Source organism: Ascaphus truei, chromosome 3 (assembly GCF_040206685.1).
Source record: "Ascaphus truei isolate aAscTru1 chromosome 3, aAscTru1.hap1, whole genome shotgun sequence".
In the NCBI taxonomy this organism is placed as follows: Eukaryota; Metazoa; Chordata; class Amphibia; order Anura; family Ascaphidae; genus Ascaphus; species Ascaphus truei.
Window position 1 is genome coordinate 304,017,085 of NC_134485.1, and position 27,521 is coordinate 304,044,605.

Consider the following 27,521-nt stretch of genomic DNA (forward strand, 5'->3'; position numbering starts at 1 on the left):
GCGCAATCAAAAACATGCTTGTTTCGCCTGATTCAGCAAGATTTGTGATTGTGCAACCTAACAGCACCCCGCCACGCACGCCGATACACCTGTGTGTGATCGGCTCATCATCGTGAGAGTGGGCGGATTTGTTTTCGGGTTGATTTTGAATGTATTCGGCACTTACTGCATACGGAGAGGGAAAAACGCCAATAACATGACTAATCGATAAGCTTGCCGATTTCACATAATCGTCGCTTACTGCATGAGGCCCATAGTCCCCTATACAGAGGTAAAGTACTAGAGGTTAGCAATAAATATACCAACATAAAATCAGAACATATGGTGTAGCAGCAAACTGTTTAATTTAATGTATATACCTCAAACAGAACTTCGCTGCATATAGAGAGACAGTATTACACATATCTCTGTATAGGCACATCTACAGAGATTGTTTCCCATGAATCAAACAGAGGACTGTAAAGGAGAAATCCTCCCATGTGTGCATAAATAAGGCAAAAGGGAATCAGTACCTGTTCATTCTAGTGTATAGATAAACCATATGCTTAATAGTGCACCAGTACAACACTTCTAGTCTCTGGGAATAAACACTGAAACGTTAACCCTGTTGTATGGATATATATATATATATATATATATATCACTCTTATGTATAGTATAAACATCTTAACGAGATATAACAATACTGTGGAAGGCAGACACAGTGTAACACAACAAAGATAGAATGTAAATGCGTGGTGCTAAAGACCGATAACAGAAAATATAATTGAATGAATAAAGAATACTTGTAGAAGGATCCCCAGGATAAATACTTGATTGAAGACAACAGGTATTGGGTGTAGACTCCTGGATAGTGAACTCACCACATAATGAGAAATTTACACACATTAACACCAGGAGTCATAAGCATATAACTCACCCTAGATAATACCAAAATCTCATTAAACATCATAGCCAGGAAAACATGTAGCAAGCAAGTGACTCACTTTTGAAGCTGCAACGTCCATGCAATCCAGCAGTGGGGGTCCTTAGGTGTGCCTCCGTCCCGTAGGTATGACAAGAGAAAAAGGAAGAATGGTGGAGCACTACAACAAATGTCCATAGAATAATAAACAAACAGGAGAGTGCGTTTCCCATAAAAAATAATTATTTAATGGTCATGAGGACAAGAAAAGGGCAAAAAAGCCCCACCAACATTTCACGCTTCTCAGAGCGCTTTGACAAAATGATTTTTTATGGGAAACGCACTCTCCTGTTTGTTTATTTTTTTATGGACATTTGTTGTAGTGCTCCACCATTCTTCCTTTTTCTTTTAACACAACGAATACAAATATACAAGCCAGTATGGTCAGATATCAGTGAGTGTATCATGTATATAGTCTGTCAAAAAGTGTACACCATGCCAAGTAGGCCACAATACAAGCCATATCCGATGGTGGCGCCTTGCTTCAGAACGTCACCGTTGTGACGTCATCAGTACCCGACACGCATTACGCATGACACGGCACGCTTCATCAGGGAGAGGAGGAGTCAGTGTGTCCGGTCAGTCCTCATTAAATACCAGCATTCAAAAGGGGTGTGTACTAATTAAATAATCTAACACTTGCTGAGGATATAACAGGAACCAATGGTAATGTCCCTATGGATGTATAACAGGTAAGAACCACCTGAAACAACATATACAAAGCTGATAGTACCCCAGCCAGTGAACCGCATAATGAAACCTAACAAAGGCAGCAAATAAAATAGGCAGAGAGTAATCAAAAACCACAAGAGTACGTTTCCACGGTTTTTAATGGATCATAGTAACAAACAGCACACCAACGCGTTTCGGACTCTACAGTCCTTTATCAAGGTGAATAAAAACTTACCCACCGGAGTGTATTAAATACCAGATTCTGATGCTGCCTCGGCCAATCCCCGCCACTTCTGAGTCTGTCAAATGATGTGGGGCATATGACATCAGCGCGTCAGGATCATTGGTAAGAAAAAAAGAAAAAAAAATTCAAAACAAATTTTGTTAATCATGGACACTGACACTCCGGTAATAAGTGAATTAAGGACATACAAACTAAGTCTAACATGCATTTAAAAACTCATAAAAATGAAATAAGAATAAAAAAAACTCCTTAGATATGGGATATGCTTATCATATGCTTACGATATCCCATATCTAAGGAGTTTTTTTTATTCTTATTTCATTTTTATGAGTTTTTACAGCCGCGGCCGCTTTTATTTTAACACTTCTCGGTTTTTTTTCGGTGACTTTTTCTGAATGCCACACGCTTCGCCTCGTGCATGCGGCGTACATGCGGCGTTCATGCGGCATTCATGACGTATTCATGCCGTATTCATGACGCATTCATGCCAGCGTCACCCGCGCTTGATCTGTTTAATGATAATGGTGCGGATTTCATTGGTTGCAATTCGTCGTGTATCCGCCAGGTGGTAGATATTCATGAATTGTAATGAATTCTAATGTGTACAATAAATGTGCTTCAGTAATGTGTCGACTTGTAGGTGTTTAAAAAATACCACAGTGGTCTATTGTGAATTGACCTTCGTACTGAAGAAATTACAATACTGTATCAATTTAGGCTTTTCATATTAAAAACTCAATGCACAGTGTCTGGTGTTCTATTATATTGTTCAGAGAGTTCCGAGATGAGTGCACCACTGCAGTCCTTGTTCAAAAAACCCGACATAACGTATGCTTATTTAATATGGGCTGCAATTAATGCAGCAGATGATAAGATGGCCACAGTTGGTCAAATGTATCAATATTTTATCAAAAATTATGACTTTTACAAATTTTCACCAGATGCTCATGTGTGGAAGCGTGCAATAAGGAAAAAGTTATGTATCGATCCATGTTTTTTTCGTATTGCTCCTGCACCCGGAGTTACAGAAGGAGGGTATTGGTGTGTTGCGACAGATTTTTCCAGTATCTTTGATCACGGAGACTTCAAAAGGCGAAAGGTCATGGTAAAACCAACTAAGAATCGTCAGTCCCAGGCAAGCAATGCGCCAGTGCCAGCTCCGGCTTCCAATAACGGTCCGACCGTCAGTGAAAACCTGCTGACCGGCAACCCTTGCTATCTGTCCCCGCCTGGATACCTGCAGCCTGAGCAAAATTTCACGTACAGATACCAGCAAGCTTGCATGTACCAAAACGATTTCCAGCTTCATCAGCTGTCAACTACAGGTGTAGCAGGCCCGCTGTCACCTGTCAACTACGTGTATAATCAAGACTAAGGGACTGGCAGTGGCTCGGCGCCAACCGAATGGCAACGTCTATGGTGGGTACAGCTGCCGTATTTAATTCTTTTTTTACCATATCAATATCAATGCACAGTAAAGCGATTCTCCTGTAATCAATCGCTTTGCTTATGGTTATTTATTTCTTTTAGTCACAATTCGCCACAATGTAGTCCAGCAATATCATTGGCTGAGCAGCTTCTACAGTAGATACTGAACAATTGGTGGACAGCTAGGCGCATGCGCATTGAAAGCTTGTTGATACGCATATGCGTCTCATCACATCTAGGCGCATGTGTGTATATAAACAAGAGACACCCCCCAAGAAAATTATTGTTGGGACTGACCAAGGGGAGTGACTGCGGGAACTTCTTTAGGGACAGACTAATTTGAACCAACCATTACAGTAATACTTTTATTTTTCTTCCTCAGAAAAGAAACTTTGTCATCAGGCTGAGAACGGCAAATGGAGGGATTTCGATGGATAATATCACTTTTTGTAACGATGCTTGCACACTGCTGAATCTGAATCAGTGCCATTTTTATTGATTAGGATAGAATAACTGTGAGCTTTATAGAAAACCTGAAACAGTATGCTGTTTTTTTCATAAAGTAAACAATACTTTTTTACATACTGTACTGTATAATAAACCCCAAAAACAAAAAGTATGCATTTATTCTGTACATCTATTACAGTATGTGTGTTCTAATAATAATGAGATTAACACTGTTAAGATTGATTTGATTGATTTATTATGATTATGCCATTATTCCAGCTATTGGTCCAATTTAGCGTCATGGTATATATATATACCCACATGCTTGTATTCCCATCATGCCCCTGACGAAGTGACTTAGCGTCACGAAACGCGTATGGTGGTTCTTTCCTTGGCTACTGACATTTATCATCCACCCCTGGCTGCACGCTGTTCCTGTCAGACCTGCCTTCTAGCTTCCCGAGCTCTGCTGCCTGTCTGGGCACTCCCCCTGCCCTCGCGCCGCATTGTGACGTCACCGGCACATCACGCGACCTGTTGGTCTGTATGCACGGTGTCGGCGTCACTCCGAGCAGCGTGGAGTTCTGGTTCCTCTTAGTGACACCTTCACCTACCTTGAGGGTCTGAGTGTTGGCAGTGGTGATCACCCTAGCAGTGTGGATCTTCTGAGTTCGTGCGGTTCCATCTCCTGCAGAGGCTCCAGTCTGACTTCCAGGACAGTTGTTCTAAAAGGTCGTTTTTAATCAGCTTGCTGTAAGTAGGTTTTTAATTTTACCCTAGCGGATGATTCAGCTTTATTAGCGTCTCTAGCCCAATGGACATTTGTTTATTGTTACATTATAGTTAATTGCATTAAATTTGTAATTTATGCTTTTGCCCATCTTTTCAGTGATTTTTTATATTTTTATATTTTTTAGATTTTTGTCTTGTTTTATGAGTTACACTATGATCTTTTTCTTTTGTCTCTTTTTTTGTTTTTGTCTTACATGTTTGTGTGTCTATCTGTGAGGCTTCATTGAATATTCCACTCAGGATTTCCTGCCACCCACATTGGACTATAATATTGGTTGGCTTTATTATTATTTTTATTGGAAGCGCCGGTTATCTGTTTTCTTTCTAATAATAATACTAATACTAATAATGCGTTTTAATACTGTTTTGAAGTAATGCGCATGCATACAGTATACAGTACAGTACTGTATTGTATGCCTCATGGAACCTTGTTGGAACGCAAAATTCTTATGTTTACTACAGTAACTACTGTACAGTAATCCTTCACACACTTCGACAGTACCAGTTAACCCTCCCCCTCCCCCATGGAGACACAATGAAACAATTTAAAACAATCAACATTTTTTTTATTGGTGGGTGGAGTAAGTAAAAAAACATTTATGGTGTACTGTAAGTAAAAACATTTAAGAATACAATTTTAAACAAGCAGCAATTTTTTTTATTGAAGTACAGCAAGTGAAAACATTTACAGGTGTATGGTGTAAATAAAAACATTGACAGTATGAATACAATCTAAAACAATCAACATTTTTTTTATTGGTGAGTGGAGTAGTAAAAAAAACATTTATGGTGTACTGTAAGTAAAAACATTTAAGAATACAATTTTAAACAATCCACAAGTCAAAAATGAATCAACATTTGAACAGACGACCAATCACGCAACGAATTCAATCCCCAGCAGATCGTCCTTCCAGGGACGATGCCTTGTATGCCGCAAAATGTCATTTATGGAGTCTCTCACGATTTTCATTAAATGATCGCTAATTGTAAAATAGCGCCGCAATTCCTCCACAATAGTCTTTCTTAAATTTTCAGGAAGAGCCTTTTTGGTGCAATTTCCTTTGTAGTTTACAGTGTGGGCCCTCCCGCAGTACACCACGTAGGGCACGTGGTGCTTGAAAATGTCATTGGCATGTTTCTGGGCTACACCACCACTTGCAAACCTATACTTCTCCCTGAGTGGCTGGGACAGCTAGCGCAAGATGATGTCAAGCACGTCTCAATGCAAGCGTATGTGGGTGGGATTCTGGGAGCGGGTGTGCTTCTGGGAGCGGGTGTGTGTCTTGGAGCGGGTGTGCTTGTGGCGGAGGGTGAGGGTAGGTTGTCTGGGAGGATGCTTTCCTCCTGTCTTGGTCGCCTTGTCTGTGTTGTCTCCTGGCGTGGTCTCGATGGGGTTGTCATGTCATCCTCGTCAATGGCATACATGAACACATAGTCTTCTGATGGAGTGGGTGCGCTTGGTGATGGAAGGTTGAAGGTCCCATTCATCCCATCCATGCCACCCTCCTACTCCTGCGTCGGATATACAGGGGCATGAACTCCAAACAAATTATGTATCCCCGCTATGTCAGTCTCTATCTTCTCCATGCGCTTATCCATCTTCTCCATCCATTGATCCATCTTCTCCATCCGTTGATCCATATTTAGTATGGTCTCTAAAAGAAGATCTATCTTTACCAGCATAGAGTTCCCAGGGATATCGACACTTAACCCATTCATCATGCGGTCTAACGGGATGGATCTTGTGCATGGGGTGCTGTGGACATCTGGGTGGATGGGTGCTGAAGAGGGTGAGATGGGGGTTCCCTGGAGAGAAATGGCAGCGTTGGCGAAGAGTGATGGAGGAGGTGAAATATAGAAATTAAGTGCGCTACTAAAGTGATCCTCTATTGTAAAAATAACTAATTGGTTACCCAATATCCACACCTCTGTGGTAAATTGTTGTATAAATCAACAACCTCTGACTGTTGAGTTGGCGTTTGCAGCCGTTATATGCGTAGAGGCTCAGCACCCCTAGATAAAAGTTAAACAGAAAAAACAGCGCAAACGCAATAGTGAAGTACTTCCAAAATAGTATATTACATAAAAGAATAAATATCTGCGTACATCAGGTTTATAAAAATCAGGCATGTCATGCCCCCCATACTGAGTGGTCATATCTGTCATTCTCCTAATTTTATTTATAGGAAAGCCAGAAGCTTAAAAGTTGCCTTGGCTCCCAGTGATATCGGTAGGGATAATGTCCAGACATCGAGTCTATCCTGGCTTGGCAGTAAACCAGTCGGGAATTTTCCATTTGGAAAATGTTCTGTCTGCAAACACCTTCACCCTGTAAGAAAAACATTTCAATCACAAATTGACTCTAAATCTTATGATATCACTGAATATATTAATTGCAACACCACACATGTTGTGTATCTTCTTGAATGCCAATGCGGCCTACAACATGTGGGCCGCACAAAACGGAGTTTAAAACTCCGCATTCAGGAACATATTAAAAACATTAAAAATGCTCTACAGACTCATAGTGTTAGTCGCCATTTTGCTCTCTATCATGGTAGGGATCCATCTTCCTTAACCTTCAAAGGGATAAAATGTGTTCCAAGGAATAGAAGGGGAGGAGATAGAATCAAGGATGTCTCTATTCAAGAGACAATCTGGATTCACTAATTCAGTACCCTAGGGGTCTGAATGAAAATATAGATCTATGCTGTCTTTACTGATAAACAATTTTTCTGTGACTTGTGACATTCCTGTGCTTTGTCTTCTATTATATCAATCTGACTAGGTTCACACCTGTTATACAATATTTGTGATAAACCATATGTAGAATTTACCATGCTAGCTGATGTTTATTTCATTTCAGAGCTCCACTCAACTTATAATCACTGTTTGCTATTCTAAGTAAGTATTTTTAATATGATGTTGTTTTAATTAAAAGTTTTGTATACCATTTATATTTTAATTTGTATGTAAACAGCCTGAGAAGGGTTAAGTGGGAGACATGATCTCATCCTCTCACTGAAATAGCAGCATAGCCTGCACGTTCACCACGGGGCATCAATCAATATAGATAGTATGTGATTTGATGAGAATATTGTCCCTCTTGACCAACCACATGTAATCTTGGGGTTTAAATATCCATTAGTCACAATCATTAACCATCCCTGAAGAAGTGGCGACGGCTACGAAACGTGTAGGACTAACGTTATACAAGTGTTTCACGAGTGACTCCTACCTCTGGGTGCCTTCAGTCACTGCCCAAATCTCTCCACGGAAGCCTAGTGCTATCGCGAGTGACATCATTCTTGACTGACGGCCGTCCTCACTTGGCAGCGTGTCGCGAAGTTGCGCTGAGGAACTGAGCTGCAGGCGGGACAGTGTCATCTGCTGCCTCTGCAAGTTCTCTCTCTCTCCCCCCGACCTCACGGATCAGCTGAACGGAGGTTTACATGCTGGAGGGAGACCCTCTGATGCAAGGACAAGCCAAGTGATCTGAATTCAGACATCCACCCCGAATGCCCAGCTGCACCATACCTGAGGGACCGTATGCAGGAGTGTTCCTTCTCTCTATGGCGAGCGGTGCTGGTAACTTATGCCTGAGTGCATGACATGCCTGATTTTTCTAAACCTGATGTACGCAGATATTTATTCTTTTATGTAATATACTATTTTTGAAAGTACTTCACTATTGCGTTTGCGCTGTTTTTTCTGTTTCGCTGATGGAGGAGGTGACCTGTGGATTTCCGGGAGAGAAGCAACAGCGTCGTCGAAAAGTGATGGAGAAGGTGACCTGTGGATTTCCGGGAGAGAAGTGGCAGCGTCGTCGAGGAGTGATGGGGGAGGTGACCTGTGGGTTTCCGGGAGAGCAGCGGCAGCGTCGTCGAGTAGTGATGGAGGAGGTGACCTGTGGGTTTCCGGAAGAGCAGCGGCAGCGTTATCGAGGAGTGACAGAGGAGGTGACCTGTGGGTTCTATTGGTTCGATGGGTTGGCTTCCATTTGTTTTGCTTTATGTCTACATCAGCGAATTTCTTCTTGACATAATAAGGCTTCTTAAAAGCCTTAGCCTTTGGAGTCGTCAGAAGGTTTTCTTTATTAGCCTTAGCCTTTCGCTTTGGCCTTGGCTTGGAAACGGCTTCCTCCTTTCACTTTTTCGGCACGACAGGCACGGCAGAAGAGAAGACAGGCACGGCTCTTGCATCCGTAGAATCTGGGTTGATCAATGGAAGCAGATGGCACAATGCAGTATCTGGAGAAGGGCAAGCTCAGATACAAATCATCGAGTGGGAGTGTATGCAATGTGTGTAACCTTTTATGCATGGCGACGAGGTGCAGGTGTTAAAAGTGGGCGTACTCTAATGTGACTCATTAAAGTATAAATACACCATCCATTTTGTGGATTCACTGCACATTGAATACACATCGACTAAACATCAAATATACATTCTTGTGCTTGTATTTCTATCTACACGCAGCGATGTCTGTTAAAAAGATTTCTAAGGATCTCAGCATGAGAATAAAGGAGATGTACACGAGTGGACAACGAACTGCAGATATTCAACGCTGGTTAAGTACTTCTGGCCTCGTTGTACCAGCAGCCACCGTCAGCTATCATGCCCACGGTAAGACCAAAAAAGTCAAGAGGACAGCAACGGTAACTACTAGTAAGTACTGTAAAGAATTTTGAATACGGTACTGTATGTTTTCTGTACCGTGCAGTACTGCCATATCACTTTTATTGTTTAGTTGGCTTATTGCTTTTAACAGAATTATTTTCCTAGCAATTATTAGATAAACTGTACTGTACAATTTGTTATTGTGTTGCACCTTCTTCCTCAATTATCTTAATTGCATTCCTACATTCTTATAATCAATGCTATTTGAAAGTGAGATGCACCTCTTTCCTTAATTATCACTCACTTCATTATTACTCATTATGACCCACGCACTCACAACCCCCCATTACAGTACACAGTTTACTCACATTATGACACACACACACACACACACACACACACACACACACACACACACACACACACACACACACACACACACACACACACACACACACACACACACACACACACACACACACACAAACACACACACACACACACACACACACACACACACATTAAGTACCGTTGATATTATATCTGTTATACTGCACCGACACACTTTATTCGAGCAAATACCCGGTATGTACCTGGCAGATACCTGGAATGCGCCGCTCCTCACCTCTGACAAGCCCCGTTGCATTTGCCTTCCCAGCCTGGGTTCATGCCTGGCTGATGGGCGACTGATCTGTTAAATGATAATGATTAGGATTTAATAGGCTGCAATGCTTCGCGTGTCTACCAGATGGCATAAATTCATGAATTGTAATGCAGTATATATATATGTACTGTGCAGTATTGCAGCCAGCGGGAATAAAATGCTTCAATCCCTGCCGGAAAATAACTCAATGCACTCGGGCAGAAAACAGTCACAAACCTCAATACACCCGGGAATACCCGAATTCGTGGGACTAGCCGAGCTCGAATAAAGTGTGTCGCCAATGTATATACTGTATGTTATATACATATCTGTTATACTGTATATATATAACTGTATTTATATATAATATGTATAACAATAATAATAGATATATAATTACAATAATAACTATATATATATATATATATAAGGAAAAAAGAGGAGAGAGCGCACGCCCCATAGTGTGAAACTGTAGATTTAATGAGGGAAAGGGGAGGACGGGGGGTAAAAAATGCACTCACAAAAGTATAGATAAAATAGGCATTGTGTGATAATAATCACCACCATCCGGTTGCTGCGCTCCGTCCTGGGGGAATAACCGATCTCGAACAGGATGGGCCAACGTCCCAGCAGATGTCCAGGGCCAGTGGATGTTTGAAATTGTCCAAGGGTCATAGAAAGTGGCTCCTTGTTTGCAGGCCTCTATGGCACCAGCGCGTGGATCGGTTCACTCCAGCGCTTCGTGATGAAGTAATGTCAATGCGTCCGATGTGATGACGCTCCCGGGTGAGTGACGAAACGCGTCAGGGAGCGTCATCACGTCGGACGCATTGACATTACGTCATCACGAAGCGCTGGAGTGAACCGATCCACGCGCTGGTGCCATAGAGGCCTGCAAACAAGGAGCCACTTTCTATGACCCTTGGACAATTTCAAACATCCACTGGCCCTGGACATCTGCTGGGACGTTGGCCCATCCTGTTCGAGATCGATTATTCCCCCAGGACGGAGCGCAGCAACCAGATGGTGGTAATTATTATCACACAATGCCTATTTTATCTGTACTTTTGTGAGTGCATTTTTTACCCCCCCTCCTCCCCTTTCCCGCATTAAATCTACAGTTTCACACTATGGGGCGTGCGCTCTCTCCTCTTTTTTCCTTGTAGATTCCCTATGGACGTGGTTTGTCCATTCTGAGAGCAGCCGGAGACCCCTTGCACCAGCTTCCATTTCCACATTGGACTTTCAATTTGAGGACTGGTTTTTACCCTCTTCTTTTGTTCTTATAAGTTTTTTTATATGTGTATTTACATGCATTTAAAATACTGTCATATGTTTGTTTGTTCATAGTTATCCCCAGTCATTTTGCATAGGCATCTAGTTTATTCATGTGCCACCATAGTATAGATTTATTCATTTGATATTCACTTATCATTTATTCACAATTCATTTATATTAAATAATCACTAGCACATAATCTCTAGTTCAATTAACCATACACTTCCAGAGGCGCTGCCTTTTTTTCTTTTGTCTATATATATATATATATATATATATAGTTATTATTGTAATTATATATCTATTATTATTGTTATCGCTGTATATTTATATAACTTTTATATTACAGTATTATATATATTTAGCCATACTTTAGGCCTGACCATAAATTATGTACTTTACTTGTGGCCTACTGTAACGTATGGTTGTTTCCTGTAGGGAGACAACACTTCTGGTTGACCAAATAAGTGAAGAGAATGATGAGAAGAGTGCCTTAAGGGTCCAAGACACGCTGCATAAAAATCACAATCTACCATATCAGAGACCAACATCAAGAAGATGAGACGCAGAATTGGATGGAAATATGGACTTGTGAGGTTAGTACTGGACAGTACTGGAGGTAAAACTGCACTAATTTTTTCTTTCCTTTTCAGAGAGAGCTGCACTAAAAAAGGACAGGCGTGGGGAGGGGGATTATCATGTGTAAATTGTGTGAACTGTGTGTATAGTGTATCTACAGTCATGATTTACACAACCCCCCCGCCCCTCTCAATTAACTACAGATGTGGCCATGACGAAGAAGAGAAAGACTAAAAATTTGTATTACTGTTTATTATTTTAAATGTGCATTATTCATGATTATTTGTATTTTTCATTCTGCCATGATTATCCACCGGCCCTCAGTTTTCAACTGACAGAAGAACTACAGTACATGTACAAAGAAGATAAAGACTGAATTTTGTATTATTCATGATTATTTGTATTTTTTATTCCTGATAAAATAAATATTTCATTACATTACGATAATCATAATCATTGAAAAAAGAAAGAATGACAAAAATTGGTAATTTATCAAAAACATGATTCAGATGATGTTTTTTTTTAAAAGGTCTTTTTTTCCCCTTTGAACTTTAAATTCACTTTGAATGTGTGTGTGTGTGGGAGGGGGAGTTCTTCAAGAAGGCTTTGGGTTTGTGTGTGAAGTGCTTATGGATAGGCTATACTACATACTGTAGTTGCCAAAAAGGGTTTATCAGATTAACGTATTATACTCCGGAAGGTGTGGATACACATTTCCATTAATTACATTAATCGAAACAGTACAGTACGTTGTAAACCTCAAGAGTCTGTACTAGTTTCTGTAGTTGCCAAGAAGGGCTAATCAGATTAACATATTAAATTCGAGAAGGGATTATCACACGTGCGCATGCGTTACCCTAAACAAAGCCTCAAGGGGATGGGGGGGGGTGGATGGATGAGGCATATGAATTACAGAGATGTGACACAAGGCTTGGGTCGATTAAAACCACCATGCCAACCATTTGAAAATGAATGGTCTGTGAGAGGGTCGAAAAGAAGTTTAAATCCTTGAGCCCTGTGTGTGTGTGATTGGGGGGGGTAAATCTGCATGAAGGATTGCCTGTACTGTCATTCAAATAAATATTTTCAACAGGTCATCATAATGTTTTGATCCCCACACCCCCAAATAAATAAAAATCACATAAATAAAGCATGTGCATGACTAGTGTCGCATTAAAAAGCTACATTACCGATTAAATATCAGAATATCAAGAATTTTTATGCAGGCACATGTCTGGAAACGAAACGAAACAAAATTCAGACAAACTTCTAAATGAATGTGAAGTTATACACACATGCGCTGAAATGTGACACCAGGCTCTGTACGTTATACAAGCAGGAATGTGATGACAGGTTCGGGAAGGTTGAAGTCAGAAAGCCACCCATTCCAAGGAATGGTGTGGGAGATGTGTAATGTAGATAAGAAGTTGAAATAGTACTTTATCCTTGTGTGTGTGCAGGGGGCAAGAGGGAGAGCGCTGTATGCGCCGAAAATGTGATACTGTAACATGCCTATGAGTTTCAACAATGTTCAAATGAGACATACAGTACTGTACAGTACACGCATAATATTAAACAGTATGAAAATAAGTAAAAGTATTGATTACTAAATAATACAGTACATATAGAAATGTGATAATTTTATATTCGAAGAAGATGCAACGTTATATATATACAGTAGCTCGCGAATGCCCACCTGTGTTTTTAGACGGTATTTCAGTATAGCAGACAGCGCTAAAAATCCGAGCGCTAACATACCGGAAACCGCTCCGGAAAAAAAGAAAACAGACCGCATCTGGCCGCGGATGTCAGAGCGATGCGGCTACGGCCGCATTAGGATAAAGGCGGTCGCAGCTGTATATGCATGTTAGACTTAGTTTGTATGTCCTTAGTTCACTTATTACCAGAGTGTCAGTGTCCATGATTAAAACAGTTTGTTTTGAATTTTTTTTCTTTTTTCTTACCAATGATCCTGACGCGCTGACGTCATACGCCCCGCGTCATTTGACACACCCGGAAGTGGCGGGGATTGGCCGAGGCAGCGTCAGAATCTGGTATTTAATACACTCCAGTGGGTACGTTTTTATTCACCTTGGTAAAGGACGGTATAGTCCGAAACGTGTTGGTGTGCTGTTTGTTACTATGATCCATTAAATAACTTTATTGTTTACCGTGGGAATGCACTCTTGTGGTTTTTGGCTGACTAGCACTGGATGTAGTGCTCCGTTTTTTTTTCTCTTTTTTTTCTCTTTTTCCTTATTCATTGATCTCTACAGACGAAAGCACACTCTTACCCCTGGACTATTGGTTACAGTGGGCTCATCATTTACCTGAGGATATACTGTACATCTCATGTGAGTTCATTCCTTTTGTTCTATACCCTGTGATTTAGAAACTGGACATTCATTATATACTTTTCCCCAATATTTAGATGTTATACTAGTACTGGACACCGGCAGCTGGCTTATATATCATCCTTACTACATTGCTACGTGGGATATTTATACACCAGTCATACATCAATTGGGGATCATCAGTTTCCAGCATCAACACTGATTATTGGAGGGGTACTCCTTATAAGACTTTGCTACTATACCACTGATTACTGCTGCTTCCTGTTTTGGAGCACCATAATGCATTTGTTCTTCTTGGAGAGAGTAATCAAAGAATAATCAGAATGACCTATTCTACTGTACATAAACATATCTATGAACAGTGCTTGTCAAATCACCCAAAAATCTACTCGCCGAACCAAAAAAATCTACTCGCCAAATAGCCCCACCCCTAGCCCCGCCCCCAGCCAAACACCCTTAAAAAAGAAATTGAATAAATTCCTAGAAAGAACTAATAACATTCGTTTTTGACATGTTTATTTATTGTATTACATATATACTTTACTACAATAGTCCTTGTATGTGTGTGTGTGTGTGTATGTGTGTGTGTGTGTGTGTGTGTGTGTGTGTGTGTGTGTGTGTGTGTGTGTGTGTGTGTGTGTGTGTGTGTGTGTGTGTGTGTGTGTGTGTGTGTGTGTGTGTGTGTGTGTGTTTGTGTGTGTGTGTGTGTGTGTGTGTGTATATACTACAATAGTCCTTGTATGTGTGTGTGTGTGTGTATGTGTGTGTGTGTGTGTGTGTGTGTGTGTGTGTGTGTGTGTGTGTGTGTGTGTGTGTGTGTGTGTGTGTGTGTGTGTGTGTGTGTGTGTGTGTGTGTGTGTGTTTGTGTGTGTGTGTGTGTGTGTATACTGTATATTGGATGATTTCACTAATCTAGAAAAAAAGCCATATGTGAATTACTAGTTTCCTGAACCCCTTAACCAGTGTCTGGATGCCCCGCTTGACAATTTTCTAAAGCAGCAATCACACCTGGGAACATACCTGATCCGCAGTCCCTCAGTGTCCAGGTACCCTCATTCCCGCAATGTTGTATATTAGAGGGGAGGTGTTCCCTGCCTGTATTCTGAGTTAGGGGGTATTCCGATGTCTCCCATGTGAAGCGGGAATGCGGTGTGAATACCACGTGGAATCCAGCAGAGCACACGAAAAAGTATTGGGATATGTTAAAATGATGGATGCTGCATCTGTATGAAACAGGGACTTATCACTGTTGAAGAAACTTACCTCTATTCCAGCAGTGTGCTGGTTAATTGCACACCAGCAATCAACCAGACTCCACCTGGCTGATTAGGACTTTTGAAAAAGCCTGTTCTGAGCAACAGGGGGAAGATTTTCCTCAGTGTACAAGCGTGCTGACAAGAGAAAAAAGGTCTTGAGCAGAAAGGCTGTGCTGAGATCAAGACACACAGATACCTATATTCCTGGACACATGGGATACATGGAGCCTACCAGATACTGACTTAGCATGTGCAGACCCATTGAGTTGTGTAACCCAATGGGAATTATTCTTCTCCATTCAAACTGTATATTGTACATAAATATTCCACACACAAACGTCTCTTTGAGTGTTAACTTTAATTAATTTAATAATCAATTGTTACAGCTGACAATAAGCTGTGTTGTTACAGCTCACAACAAGAATATATTTCATGTTCAAAGGGGCCTTTTTATGTCATGGGGCTTAGCTGAGTCACCGGGTGTTAAAGACTGTGGACGTAAAGTGCTGTCTGCATCTTCTAAAGGGTTTTTAATTCCATGGGGTTTAGCTGAGTCATCCAGTGTAAAACGACTGTGGATTTCTATGGTCATTGAGAGAGGGGTGGGGGCTTAGGACAAACTGTAGACTGTTATTACTGTATTCACACAGGACAATAAGCTTGGACATTCCCATCCCCCCTTTCCAGTAGTGCTGCCTCAACAGTAAAAGAAAAATAAATGGCTGCAAGATTAGCTCATTGAAGGTTTTGACTATTTAACACTATTGACAGCAAAACAAAACGATTACACTCTTACTTGCCCTACTTGTAAACTGTATTTTTTTTTTTAAATAATAGGTAATACACACATCTAAAACAAATACTGTACATACTGTATGTAATATATACAAAGTGGAGAGTAAGCACAGACATAAAATGGGTAACGTTCAATTACATTTAATACAAGGCTAACATTTAAAAAGGTTATTGTCAGTACCATACTTACCTGTACTATAGTTACTGAACCTGTACTTACCTTACTACAGTACCTTTCAACATGCTGGTGGCATTCCCATTACACTCTAAAACAATGGGCAAAATGCTGCTAATATTGTTAATGTAGCTGCTGCATTTTTGTACAGTCAGTATGTCGTTCCAGAAACTCTTTGTTCCTTTTACTAATTCCTCAATGTTGGACGGTTTAACAACCTTTCTTTTATGATCCTTCAGCGCATGCCACACCAGTTCTATGAGTTTCAAATCTGGTGATATGGAATGGGAGGGGGAAAAAACAACAGTTTAAAACAATGAGAAACAGTTACTGTACACTGGAGCACTTACTCCGGTGGCGTCTTAACCCAGTTGATCCTGCAAGAAAATAGGCACTAGAGGTGGTATGTTTAGGGTCATTATCCTGGTAGAACCGGTGACCACCAGATGGGAAATCATGTCTAAAGTATTTAACCATACGGGTGACAATATGCCCTTGGAAAAATACTTTATTCGTAATTCCTGAAACAAGAGAAGAAACAATTATGAAAAAACTGAGCATTGGGGTACAGTAGTACAGTGCATAAGGCTACAGCATGTGACTTTGTACATTATGTTACCATCAAATATGATTATGCATACTGGTCCACGTCTAGAGATCACACCCCACAAATGCATCTTCACTGGGTGCTTGGGACGAGGTTTCAGAGATAGGCGTCCTTTTTTGTGGAATGCAAAAGTGGCAAATATCTCAAGAGCTACAATTGTCTCGTCAGTAAAGATGCACATATTCCTAACAAGCTCTGAGAAATCCCAACTATTACCACATAATATATATGCATATAAGTGTCAAAAGAAGTGCTAGTGGGCGTGGCTAAATTTATACAGCCGCGGCCCCTTTTATTCTCCAACATCTCCGAATTTTTTCGGGATTTTTTCGGAATGCCGCGCACTTCACCGCACTTCACCACATTCATGCCGCATTCTGACCGCATTCATACCGCATTCACAAGCGCGGTTGATGTGTTTATTGATAATGGTTCGGATTTAAATGGTTGCAATTCTTCGCGTATCCGCCAGATGGCAGATATTCATGAATTGTAATGCGCATGCGCTTCAGTAATGTGTCGACTTGCAGGTGTTAAAAGAATACCAAAGTGGTCCATTGTAAATTGGCCTTGGGACTTAATGAAGTTACAATAATGTATCAATTTAGGCATTTTCATATTAAAGAATACAAGCACAGTGTCTGGTCTTGTGTTATTTAATATGAGCCGCGATTAATGCAACAGATGATAAAATGGCAACAGTTGTTCAAATGTATCAGTATTTTATCGAAAACTATGACTTTTACAAATTTTCACCAGATGCTCGTGTGTGCAATAAGGAAAAAGTTATGTATCAATCCATATTTTTTTCGTATTGATCACGATGTTATTGGAGGGTATTGGTGTGTATCACCGGGTTTTTCCAGAATCTATGATCATGGAGACTTCTAAAGGCGAAAGGTCATGTTAAAACCAACTAAGAAACGTCAGTCGCATGCAAGAAATGCGCCAGCACCAGCACCGGCTTCCAATAACGGTCCGACCGTCAGTGAAAACCTGGTGACCGCCCGGATACCTGCAAATTACCGGATTGTTGTTTTTCTGTACACTGTAGGGAGACAACTCTTCTGGTCGACAACATAAGTGAAGAGAATTATGAGAAGAGTGCATTAAGGGTCAAATACACTCTGCTGCAAAATCACAATCTCACTGTATCCGAGACCAGCATAAAGAAGATGAGACGCAGAATTGGATGGAAATATGGACATGTGAGGTTAGTACTGGACAGTACAGGAGGTTAAAGTGTTGTTTAAGAAACTGTACTGTACCTTTAAAATTATTCCTTGTCATTACAGAGCGTACCCTATGATAAGGGACGTTAACAAGATAAAGAGAGTGTTCCAGGCCCAGGCATGGATTGACAGTGGAGAAACTTTCCAGGATTGCATCTTCACTGACGAGTCTACTGTATCGGAGAGATTTGCCACCTTTGCATTCCACAAAAAAGGTCGCATATATATGAAGCCGCGTCCAAAACACCCAGGGCGGACATTGCTCTGGTTGCCATTGAATGTTGGGAGGCTACACTAAGTTACTCAGGAGAACGCAGACGACAGAGTTCCCTAACCGCCAAGTTTGGAGAGGGAGTTGGTGACTGCCCGTAGTCCAACTCCTGATCGATGACACGCGCCGAAGTCACGAGTCATCTGACGCGGAAGTGGATGAGCTCGCCGATCGAGTGAAGGAGGAGGGCTGAGATTCACCGAACCTGAACAAGCAGACGAATAAAGTACCTCTGTTCCTGCGGTCACTCTTAGTACCGAAGTGCCTGTACCAACGTTTTTAATTGTTTATAAACCTAACTTTACTACTCTATGGGCCTTGCGCTTTTTTCTTTTTTGTCATACCCAGTGAAGATGCATGTGTTGGGTGCCATCCCTAGGTGTGGACCAGGATGCATCGTCATCTTTGAAGGTACAGTAAAATGTATGTCACGCGCTTTTGCCTTATGCACTGTACAGTACTAGTGTGCAGTTTTTTGAGCACTTTTCTTTTCTTGTTATAGGAATCATGAATAAAGCTTTTTTCCAAAGCAAATTGTGCCTGAGATTGTGGAATACATCACACGTGAGTTCCCAGATGGTCACAGGATAACGATCCGAAGCACACCGCATCAACAGTGCATATTCTTGAGTGCGGTATCAACTGGGTGAAGATGTCAGCGGAGTAAGTGCGGTAACCGTGTCTCATTATTTCCCACTGTTTTTACTGTGGACTGTATCTCTTTAGTTAATTGTCCTTTTTTCCCCCCTCCCTCCAATGACAGATCACCAGACTTCAATCCTATCGAAATGGTCTGGCATCAGCTGAAGGACCATATCCGTAAAGTCGTTAAACCCTCCAAAAAGGATGAGTTGGCGCAAGGCATAATGAGTTTTTGAAACGATGTACTCACCGTGGAACAATGCAATAAATATATTGACCATATTGCGACTGTGTTGCCCATTGTGATTGCGCGTAATGGGCAAGCATCAGGAAGGTAGTATGGTATAGTACTGTAGTATTGTAAATACAGTATGATACAGGTAAGTATGGCACAGATTTTTTTTTCCTTGAGAGAACAGCACTAGCCATCTGGTTACAAAGTATTTAACAGTAGTCACAGTATACAGTAGTTCCAGTATAGACTTGTTTGACAGTACTAATTGCATACTGTTGTCCAATATGGAGTAGCTATACAGTACACAATGCCATAATATGCACCTAACTGCTCAATTTTTTTATTTCCTGAGAGAGCAGCACCAGCCGTCTGGTTGCGAATTATTTAACAGAAGTTACAGTATACAGTAGTTCCAGTATAGACTAGTTTGACAGTACTATACAGAACACAATGCCATAATACAGTATGCACATAACTGCACTCATTTTTTGTTTTCTTGTCTTTTCAGAAAAAAAGGATGGACTGGGGTAGAGAGGGGTATCATGTAAAGTTTGTGAACTGTTTGTACAGTTAAGTGTATCTAAACTGCAGTCATGATGTACACAAAACCTCTCCTCTCTCAATGAACTACTGTACTGTACACAGAAAGAGGAAGAAGATAAAGACGGAAAAATGTATATTATTATATATATTATTATATATTATTAATTAATATTATTGTCAATGTGCATTATTCATGATTATCCACCGGCCCTCAATTTTCATCTGACAGAAGAACTGAATAAAGACTGCATTTTGTATTATTCATGATTATTTGTATATTTGTATTTTTTGTTCCTGATAAAATAAAATAAATATTTCTTTACATTCATGATAATCATAATCATTGACACCCCCCCCCCACACACCTACACCAAAGAAAAAGAAAGAATGACAAAAAGTGGTTATTTACTGCATCAACAACATTAATCAGATAATGTTTTTTTTAACTCTCAATTTCACAGTGCTGTGCAAATCAGATTTACATATCAAATTCGAGAAGGGATTATCAAAAGCGTTACCGTAAACAAAGCCTCAAAGGGTTGGGGGGGTGGATGGGTGAGTCATGCGCAGTAATCATCATCTAGCTCCCTTCCCAAAGAAGATTACAGAGAGGTGACTCAAAGCCAACAATAGGAAAATTAGGCACGCGGGCACAGAGAGGTGATGCTCGGCTAGGGAAGGATGATTAAAAACACAATGACAAGCTTTAGAAACAGAATGGTTCTGGAGAGGTGTCTGTCGATAAGAGGTTCAAATCCTTGAGCGAGCCTTGTGTTTGCATGGGGGAGGAGGGTACAGGGTACAGCTGCATGAAAGATTAGCTGTACTGCAGTTCAAAGAAATTGCATATTTTCAAAAGTCAGGTCATCATAATAATTTGATCCCTACACCCCCAAATACATAAAAAGCACACAAATCAACCATGTGCCGTCAAATGCACAGTATCACAGTCAAAAGCTACAGCACAGATTGAATATCGTAATATCAAGATGGTTTAGGCAGGCTTGTGGAGAAAATAAAAATAAAAAATGAGGAGAAAAAAAAAATATTTTTTTGGTCACTCACCCTTGAACTTCGCTAGGAAACAGTGGCGAAGTAACAGATGCATGCGCAGTAATCATCAGCTATGTGCTGTAGCTCCCATCCCAAAGAGGATTACACGCAGGCGCAGAGAGGTGATGCTCGGCTAGCGACGGACGAGTAAAAACACAAAGACAAGCTTTTAAAACCGAATGGTTCTGGAGATGTTACTGTCGATATGAGGTTCAAATCCTTGAGCGAGCCTTGTGTGTGTGCACGGGGGAGGGGGGTACAGGGTACAGCTGCATGAAGGATTAGCTGTACTGCAGTTCAAAGAAATGGCATATTTTCAAAAGGCAGTTCATCATAATAATTTGATCCCTACACCCCCAAATACATAAAAAGCATACAAATCAACCATGTGCAGTCAAACGCACAGTGTCGCAGTCAAAAGCTACAGCACAGATTGAATATCGTAATATCAAGATGGTTTAGGCAGGCTTGTGGAGAAAACAAAAAAATAAAAAATGAGGATAATTTTTTTTTTTTTTTTTTTTGGTCACTCACTCTTGAACTTCGCTAGCAAGCAGTGGCGAAGTCACAGATGCATGCACAGTAATCATCAGCTATCAAGCAGGAATGTGATTGAAACCAGAAAGACACACATTCAAAGGAATGGTGTGGGAGAGTTGTACTGTACTGTAGATAGGACAAGAAGTTGAAATACTGCAGTGCAATAAATTATCCTGTGTGTGTGCAGGGGCAAGCGAGGGGAGAGTGCAGTATATGCCGAAATTTGATACTGATACGGTACACGCCTATGCGTTTCAACAATTTTCAAATGAGACATACAGCACTGCACATGCATGTATACATATGCAAATTTACAATTACTGCGCGCGCACACGCAGACTGTGTACTGACGTAGGTTGAACTGCTAAAGTATTAGACTTTGAAGACAACAGCTCGCGAACGCCCCCTGAGTTTTTAGACGGTATTGCAGACAGCGCTAATAAAATGCTAATATTACGAGCGCTAAAATACCGCAATATACTCCGGAAAAAAATAAACATACCGCATATGCCCGCGGTTATCAGAGTTATGCCGCTGTGGCCGCACTAGGATAAAGGCGGCCGCAGCTGTACAACAAAAAACAAACAAAGATGCCCAAAGCTTCTTCCAATGTGACAAAAATACACAGTGCAATACCTATATATATATATATATATATATATTGTACAAGGGTCATTTAGTTTAACCCTTTGGCCAAAGCTTCTTAAGCCTGCTGCCACTTACAAGGCATGACCGTAGCAGGTCCTAACACTCACCTGGGTTAAAATTCTTATTTACCTGTATAATTACAGGAAGAATGATAGCATTGGATCTGTCGTAACCTGCAAAATGAAACTGACCTGCCAACTTGGAAAGCAGGTCTTAAAATTAGGTAAATACAACCTCAGATGAACATATATATACACTGTGTCATGATTTATTTAACAAAAATAAAGCCAAAATGGAGAAGCCATGTGTGAAAAACTAAGTACACCTTATGATTCAATAGCTTGTAGAACCACCTTTAGCAGCAATAACTTGAAGTGATCGTTTTCTTTATGACTTTATCAGTCTCCCACCTCGTTGTGGAGGAATTTTGGCCCACTCTTCTTTACAACGTTGCTTCAGTTCATTGAGGTTTGTGGGCATTTGTTTATGCACAGCTCTCTTAAGGTCCCGCCACAGCATTTCAATCGGGTTGAGGTCTGGACTTTGACTGGGCCATTGCAACACCTTGATTCTTTTCTTTTTCAGCCATTCTGTTGTAGATTTGCTGGTGTGCTTGGGATCATTGTCCTGTTGCATGACCCAATTTCGGCCAAAGTTTAGCTGTCGGACAGATGGCCTCACATTTGACTCTAGAATACTTTGGTATACAGAGGAGTTCATGGTCGACTCAATAACTGCAAGGTTCCCAGGTCTCGTGGCTGCAAAATCAAGCCCAAATCATCACCCCTCCACCACCGTGCTTGACAGTTGGTATGAGGTGTTTCTGCTGATATGCTGTGTTTGGTTTTCGCCAAACGTGGCACTGTGCATTATGGCCAAACATCTCCACTTTGGTCTCGTCTGTCCAAAGAACATTGTTACAGAAGTAGTCCTGTGGTTTGTTCAGATGCAACTTTGCAAACCTAAGCCGTGCTGCCATGTTCTTTTTAGAGAGAAGAGGCTTTCTCCTGGCAACCCTTCCAAACAAACCATACTTGTTCAGTCTTTTTCTAATTGTACTGTCATGAACTTTAACATTTAACATGCTAACTGAGGCCTGTAGAGTCTGAGATGTAACTCTTGGGTATTTTGCAATTTGTCTGAGCATTGCACGGTCTGACCATGAGGGGAATTTGCTGAGATGTCCACTTCTGGGAAGATTGGCAACTTTCTTGAATGTTTTCCACTTTTGAATAATCTTTTTCACTGTAGAATGATGGACTTTAAATTGTTTGAAAATGGCCTTATAACCCTTCCCAGATTGATGGGCAGCAACAATTGCTTCTCTAAGATCATTGCTGATGTCTTTCCTCCTTGGCATTGTGTTAACACACACCTGAATGCTCCAGACCAGCAAACAGCTACAACTTTGGCTTTAATAGAGGTGATCACACTTGCTGATGATCAATTAATCAAGGGCATTTGATTAGCAGCACCTGTCTGCTACTTAGTATCTTAATTTCTATGGAAGCAGTAAGGATGTACTTAGTTTTTCAAACATAGCATTTCCATTTTGGCTTTATTTTTGTTAAATAAATTATGACACAGTGTAATATGTCATGTGTTGTTGTTCATCCGAGACCTGCTAAGGAACAGATGATTGTTATTATGTCCTGATATATAAAACCATGTAATTCAAAGAGGGTGTACTTTATTTTTCACATGACTGTATATATTAGAGACAGATGAACAAATCATAATGTAACATAGTAACATTGATGCTAATTTTAATGGAGTGCAAGATTGTTCATGTTTTACTCTTGTTAGAATGATTGAAATTGATGAGAGTGTAATATAGATATAGTGGAAGGCGGTGGTAAATTTTATTTGCTAAAAATGCCACATGATCTATGTCCACATTCAGACCATACTGTATGGATGATTCTGAAAACACGGACACTGAGATTGAAGGGCGGGAGTCCGGTTCATATTCCATTGTACACTCTTCCTGATTATGGGCAAATGTACCTATCCCTCAGGCACAAGAAAAATAGTTTCAAGCTCTACAGCACAGGGACTCATGCTGCAAAAATTATATGTCAGCACTATTCAAGAAAAATCAGTTAATTTTATTATTAAGATGACACAGAGGTCAGAGAAATACAATGGAGGAGGGAACAAGGACAAGAGATAATGCCTTTCACTTACTTGCAAGTGCTATTATTTTTAATACGTTTTCTATATATTGTTCTAGAATGCTTTACAAACTTAAAACCTTTGCACTTTCACAAAATACTTATTTTCCTGAGTTTACAATTTTTTTTTACATACAAAACTAAGGAATACAAAAGTGTTACAAATATTGTACCAACAACTTGTGTTTGTACAGGCACAATTCTTAGTTAAAAAATTAAATATAAAACATCTACAGAACCATAAAAAAAACATTGATTTCCACATGTTTCATCAGGTGCCGTATAATAAACAATGTTTTTTAGATAAATTAGTCAACAAGGAACAGGTTATGATTTCAGTCTGGCCTGTAATAGTGATATATAACGATAATGGTGCGCAATATCAGTGTGCACTGTTAATGTATAATCATAGTCATTGAAATATAGAATAGGAACACTGTAATTCATTCATAAGGTAAAAAGTCCATAAATGTGTATGCCGGGGGGGGGGGGCAAATAAAGACCTAGCAGTCAGTCTACTTGACTACCGCAAATATTGGTCAGTTATGCACAAACCCCTCTGAACACATAAATATCCCCACAAAAGGGTCAAAGGTACAAATATAAGGGCTATTGCCCATTATCTGCCCTTGGGGGTATCCGGATGATCCAGTAGTGAGTAGTATTCCAAAGTGTGCAGTCCTTAAGTAGAGACAAATGGTAGTAGATGAAGCAAAGGAGCACAGCCACAGAAGGTGAACCTTATTGAAAAAAAATGCATGGGCAACTCCAGAGTAAAAATGAAGGGTCTTTATTGTATAGACTCACAGGAAGATGAACAGAACAAACGCACCAACGCGTTTCATCCCGTGGGACTTTCCCAAGGTGTACAGAACTGACAATCAAATCTTCCCTAAATAGCTGTCATTTCACGCCAAAAGCCTCGCTGTGACATCTGCCCAAGACCGTCCCATCATCCGGTGCATGGGATGACATCACCAACGTGCGTGCGTGCCAGCAGTGAAACACATGCTAGCGCCACCCCTGCCGGACTAGAAGAGAGAAGTGGTTATTAAAACCAAAAAACTTTATTAACAAATGCAAACAAACACAAACTGGATATGAAAACAGAATATAAAAATAGTAAAGAACCTAAGAATTGCGTAAATACATACAGAAATACATGTCATTGTATCACACACGAAAAAACAAACCCATAAAAAAAATATAATATCAAATACAGTACAGTATATCCATCTAATATATCTAAAATGATAGTAATATAAGATATAATTAAACACATCAATACATGAGATATAATCTCAGTGCGTGTGAATATTAGTAAGCAATTTTCATGTATATGGAGAACAAGAAATTATAAATAAATGAAACCAACTTAAATAATAACTCAAAAAACATGTATGTAGTAATAATAATAATCATCTGTCTGATAATGACCATGAATATACTATAATCTTTAACTCCACATGAATAATCTTGGGGACTATATAAATGGAACATAAAACACAGATAAATTAAATAACGAAACACATAATAATCAATATGACTATATATATTATTGAGAATATATAAAGAATAAATAATTGATCTGAGTGACTGAACCATATTCATTATAGAAAGTGGGAAAGTTCCCAGTCTATATTCATACCGTGAGGCACCCTGGTCCCTAGAATAAAGATCCAGAATGCCTCACGTTGATCCAATTTTTTGGTCCTATTGCCTCCCCTAGATAGGGGTGGAATGGACTAAATGCCCTGAAATCTAACATTTTTGATTCCCCCTTGGGGGCAGTGGGTGAAATGTTTGGGAACGGGGTGATTCAAATCTCCCTTAGAGACCAGTCATAAGTGCTCCATTATGCAAGGTTTAAGGTTCCTAATGGTTCTTCCTACATATTGGCTACCATATCCACAAGTGATGAGGTAGACAATGTAGGAAGAATTGCAATTAATAAATGACATAGTTTTGTGTACCATTCTAGTTTTGTTAGAAATAAATGTTTCTGACATATTCATATAATTACAAATCTTGCACTTATAACACGAATAAGAGACCCTGGGGAGAATGGATTTCTTATTTATCTCTGAAGAAAAAAGACTAGGAGATAAGGTATTGGCTAGCGTCTTTGCCTTCCTATAAACCACATTGTGACGGTAACAGGGTAGCTCCTTGCTCAGAAAAAAATGAAACTGAATGACTCATATTATCTGAATAAGATGCACTAGACTCTGCATTTTGAGCATCATTAGGCGATGATGTTTTTTTCAAAATTGACTTCTTGGACCTTGGACTAAAATGATCTTGGACTAAAATGTATTTGTCATAGTCATCCTCATGAAATTGTTTTTCTCAATCTGAATATATCAGTTGATGTGTGTAGTGAAACATCATTCAGACTAAAGTTTACTTTAAGGATGTAGCAGTGAATGGTTATCTCCATGCAGGGAGCAACCATCATCCAAAATGGATTCAAAATATTCCTCTGAGTCAATTTAATAGACAGACAGTACTGCTCAACCATGTCTGCTTTTGAAAATCAATCACGTCGACTGATATCCCAGTTTGCTTCTATAAGGTATGACTCTGACATAGTCCAAGATTCTTACAACAGGGTGAGAGCTATTGATAGAGCAGACCTTCTCAACAAATCTAAAATTAGATCATGTGATAAAAAATCTGGCATGAAGAAGAAGAATCAGTCATCATTGTGTAGTGGTGTTAAGCTTATTACTAAATTCAGGGGATATTCCAAACAAATTGTAGGTGCTTAACCGGCATTGGATTATAGTCATGTGTGATCCACATTTGAATAAACATCTTACTCCCAGGGTTCCTGTCATTTTCCGCAAAGCTACCAACATTAAAAACCAACTGGGCCCCAGTAGGCTTAGGGACTTGGTCCCTGTCACGAACTATGAGAGTGGTCATCTTGGTAGCCACAGATGTGGCAGGTCGACGTGCATAATGTGTAAACACATGACTGTATCAATGCTGTGGCACTGCTGTAGCACTTGGTATGAGCTGTGGCACTGCTGTAGCAATTGTTATGGGCTGTGGCACTGCTGTAGCACTTGGTATGGGCTTTGGCACTGCTGTAGCACTTGGTATGGGCTGTGGCACTGCTGTAGCACTTGGTATGGGCTGTGGCACTGCTGTAGCACTTGTTATGGCCTGTGGCACTGCTGTAGCACTTGGTATGAGCTGTGGCACTGCTGTAGCACTTGGTATGGGCTGTGGCACTGCTGTAGCACTTGGTATGGGCTGTGGCACTGCTGTAGCACTTGGTATGGGCTGTGGCACTGCTGTAGCACTTGGTATGGGCTGTGGCACTG

The 27,521-nt window shown here is 40.4% G+C and overlaps 1 protein-coding gene across 1 annotated transcript in view; it reads right to left on the bottom strand.

Annotated features, from left to right (window-relative positions):
* LOC142490730 (uncharacterized) overlaps positions 1-27,117 on the bottom strand; it is a 50,614-nt gene extending 23,497 nt beyond the window's left edge. The window contains exons 1-3 of the mRNA XM_075593148.1: positions 27,012-27,117; positions 16,640-16,765; positions 16,303-16,515 (exon numbers count right to left, since the gene is read on the bottom strand). Coding sequence (XP_075449263.1) covers positions 16,303-16,515; positions 16,640-16,765; positions 27,012-27,117 — 445 coding nt within the window. The remainder of the gene's footprint in view (positions 1-16,302; positions 16,516-16,639; positions 16,766-27,011) is intronic.
* Between the last annotated feature and the right edge of the window lie 404 nt (positions 27,118-27,521).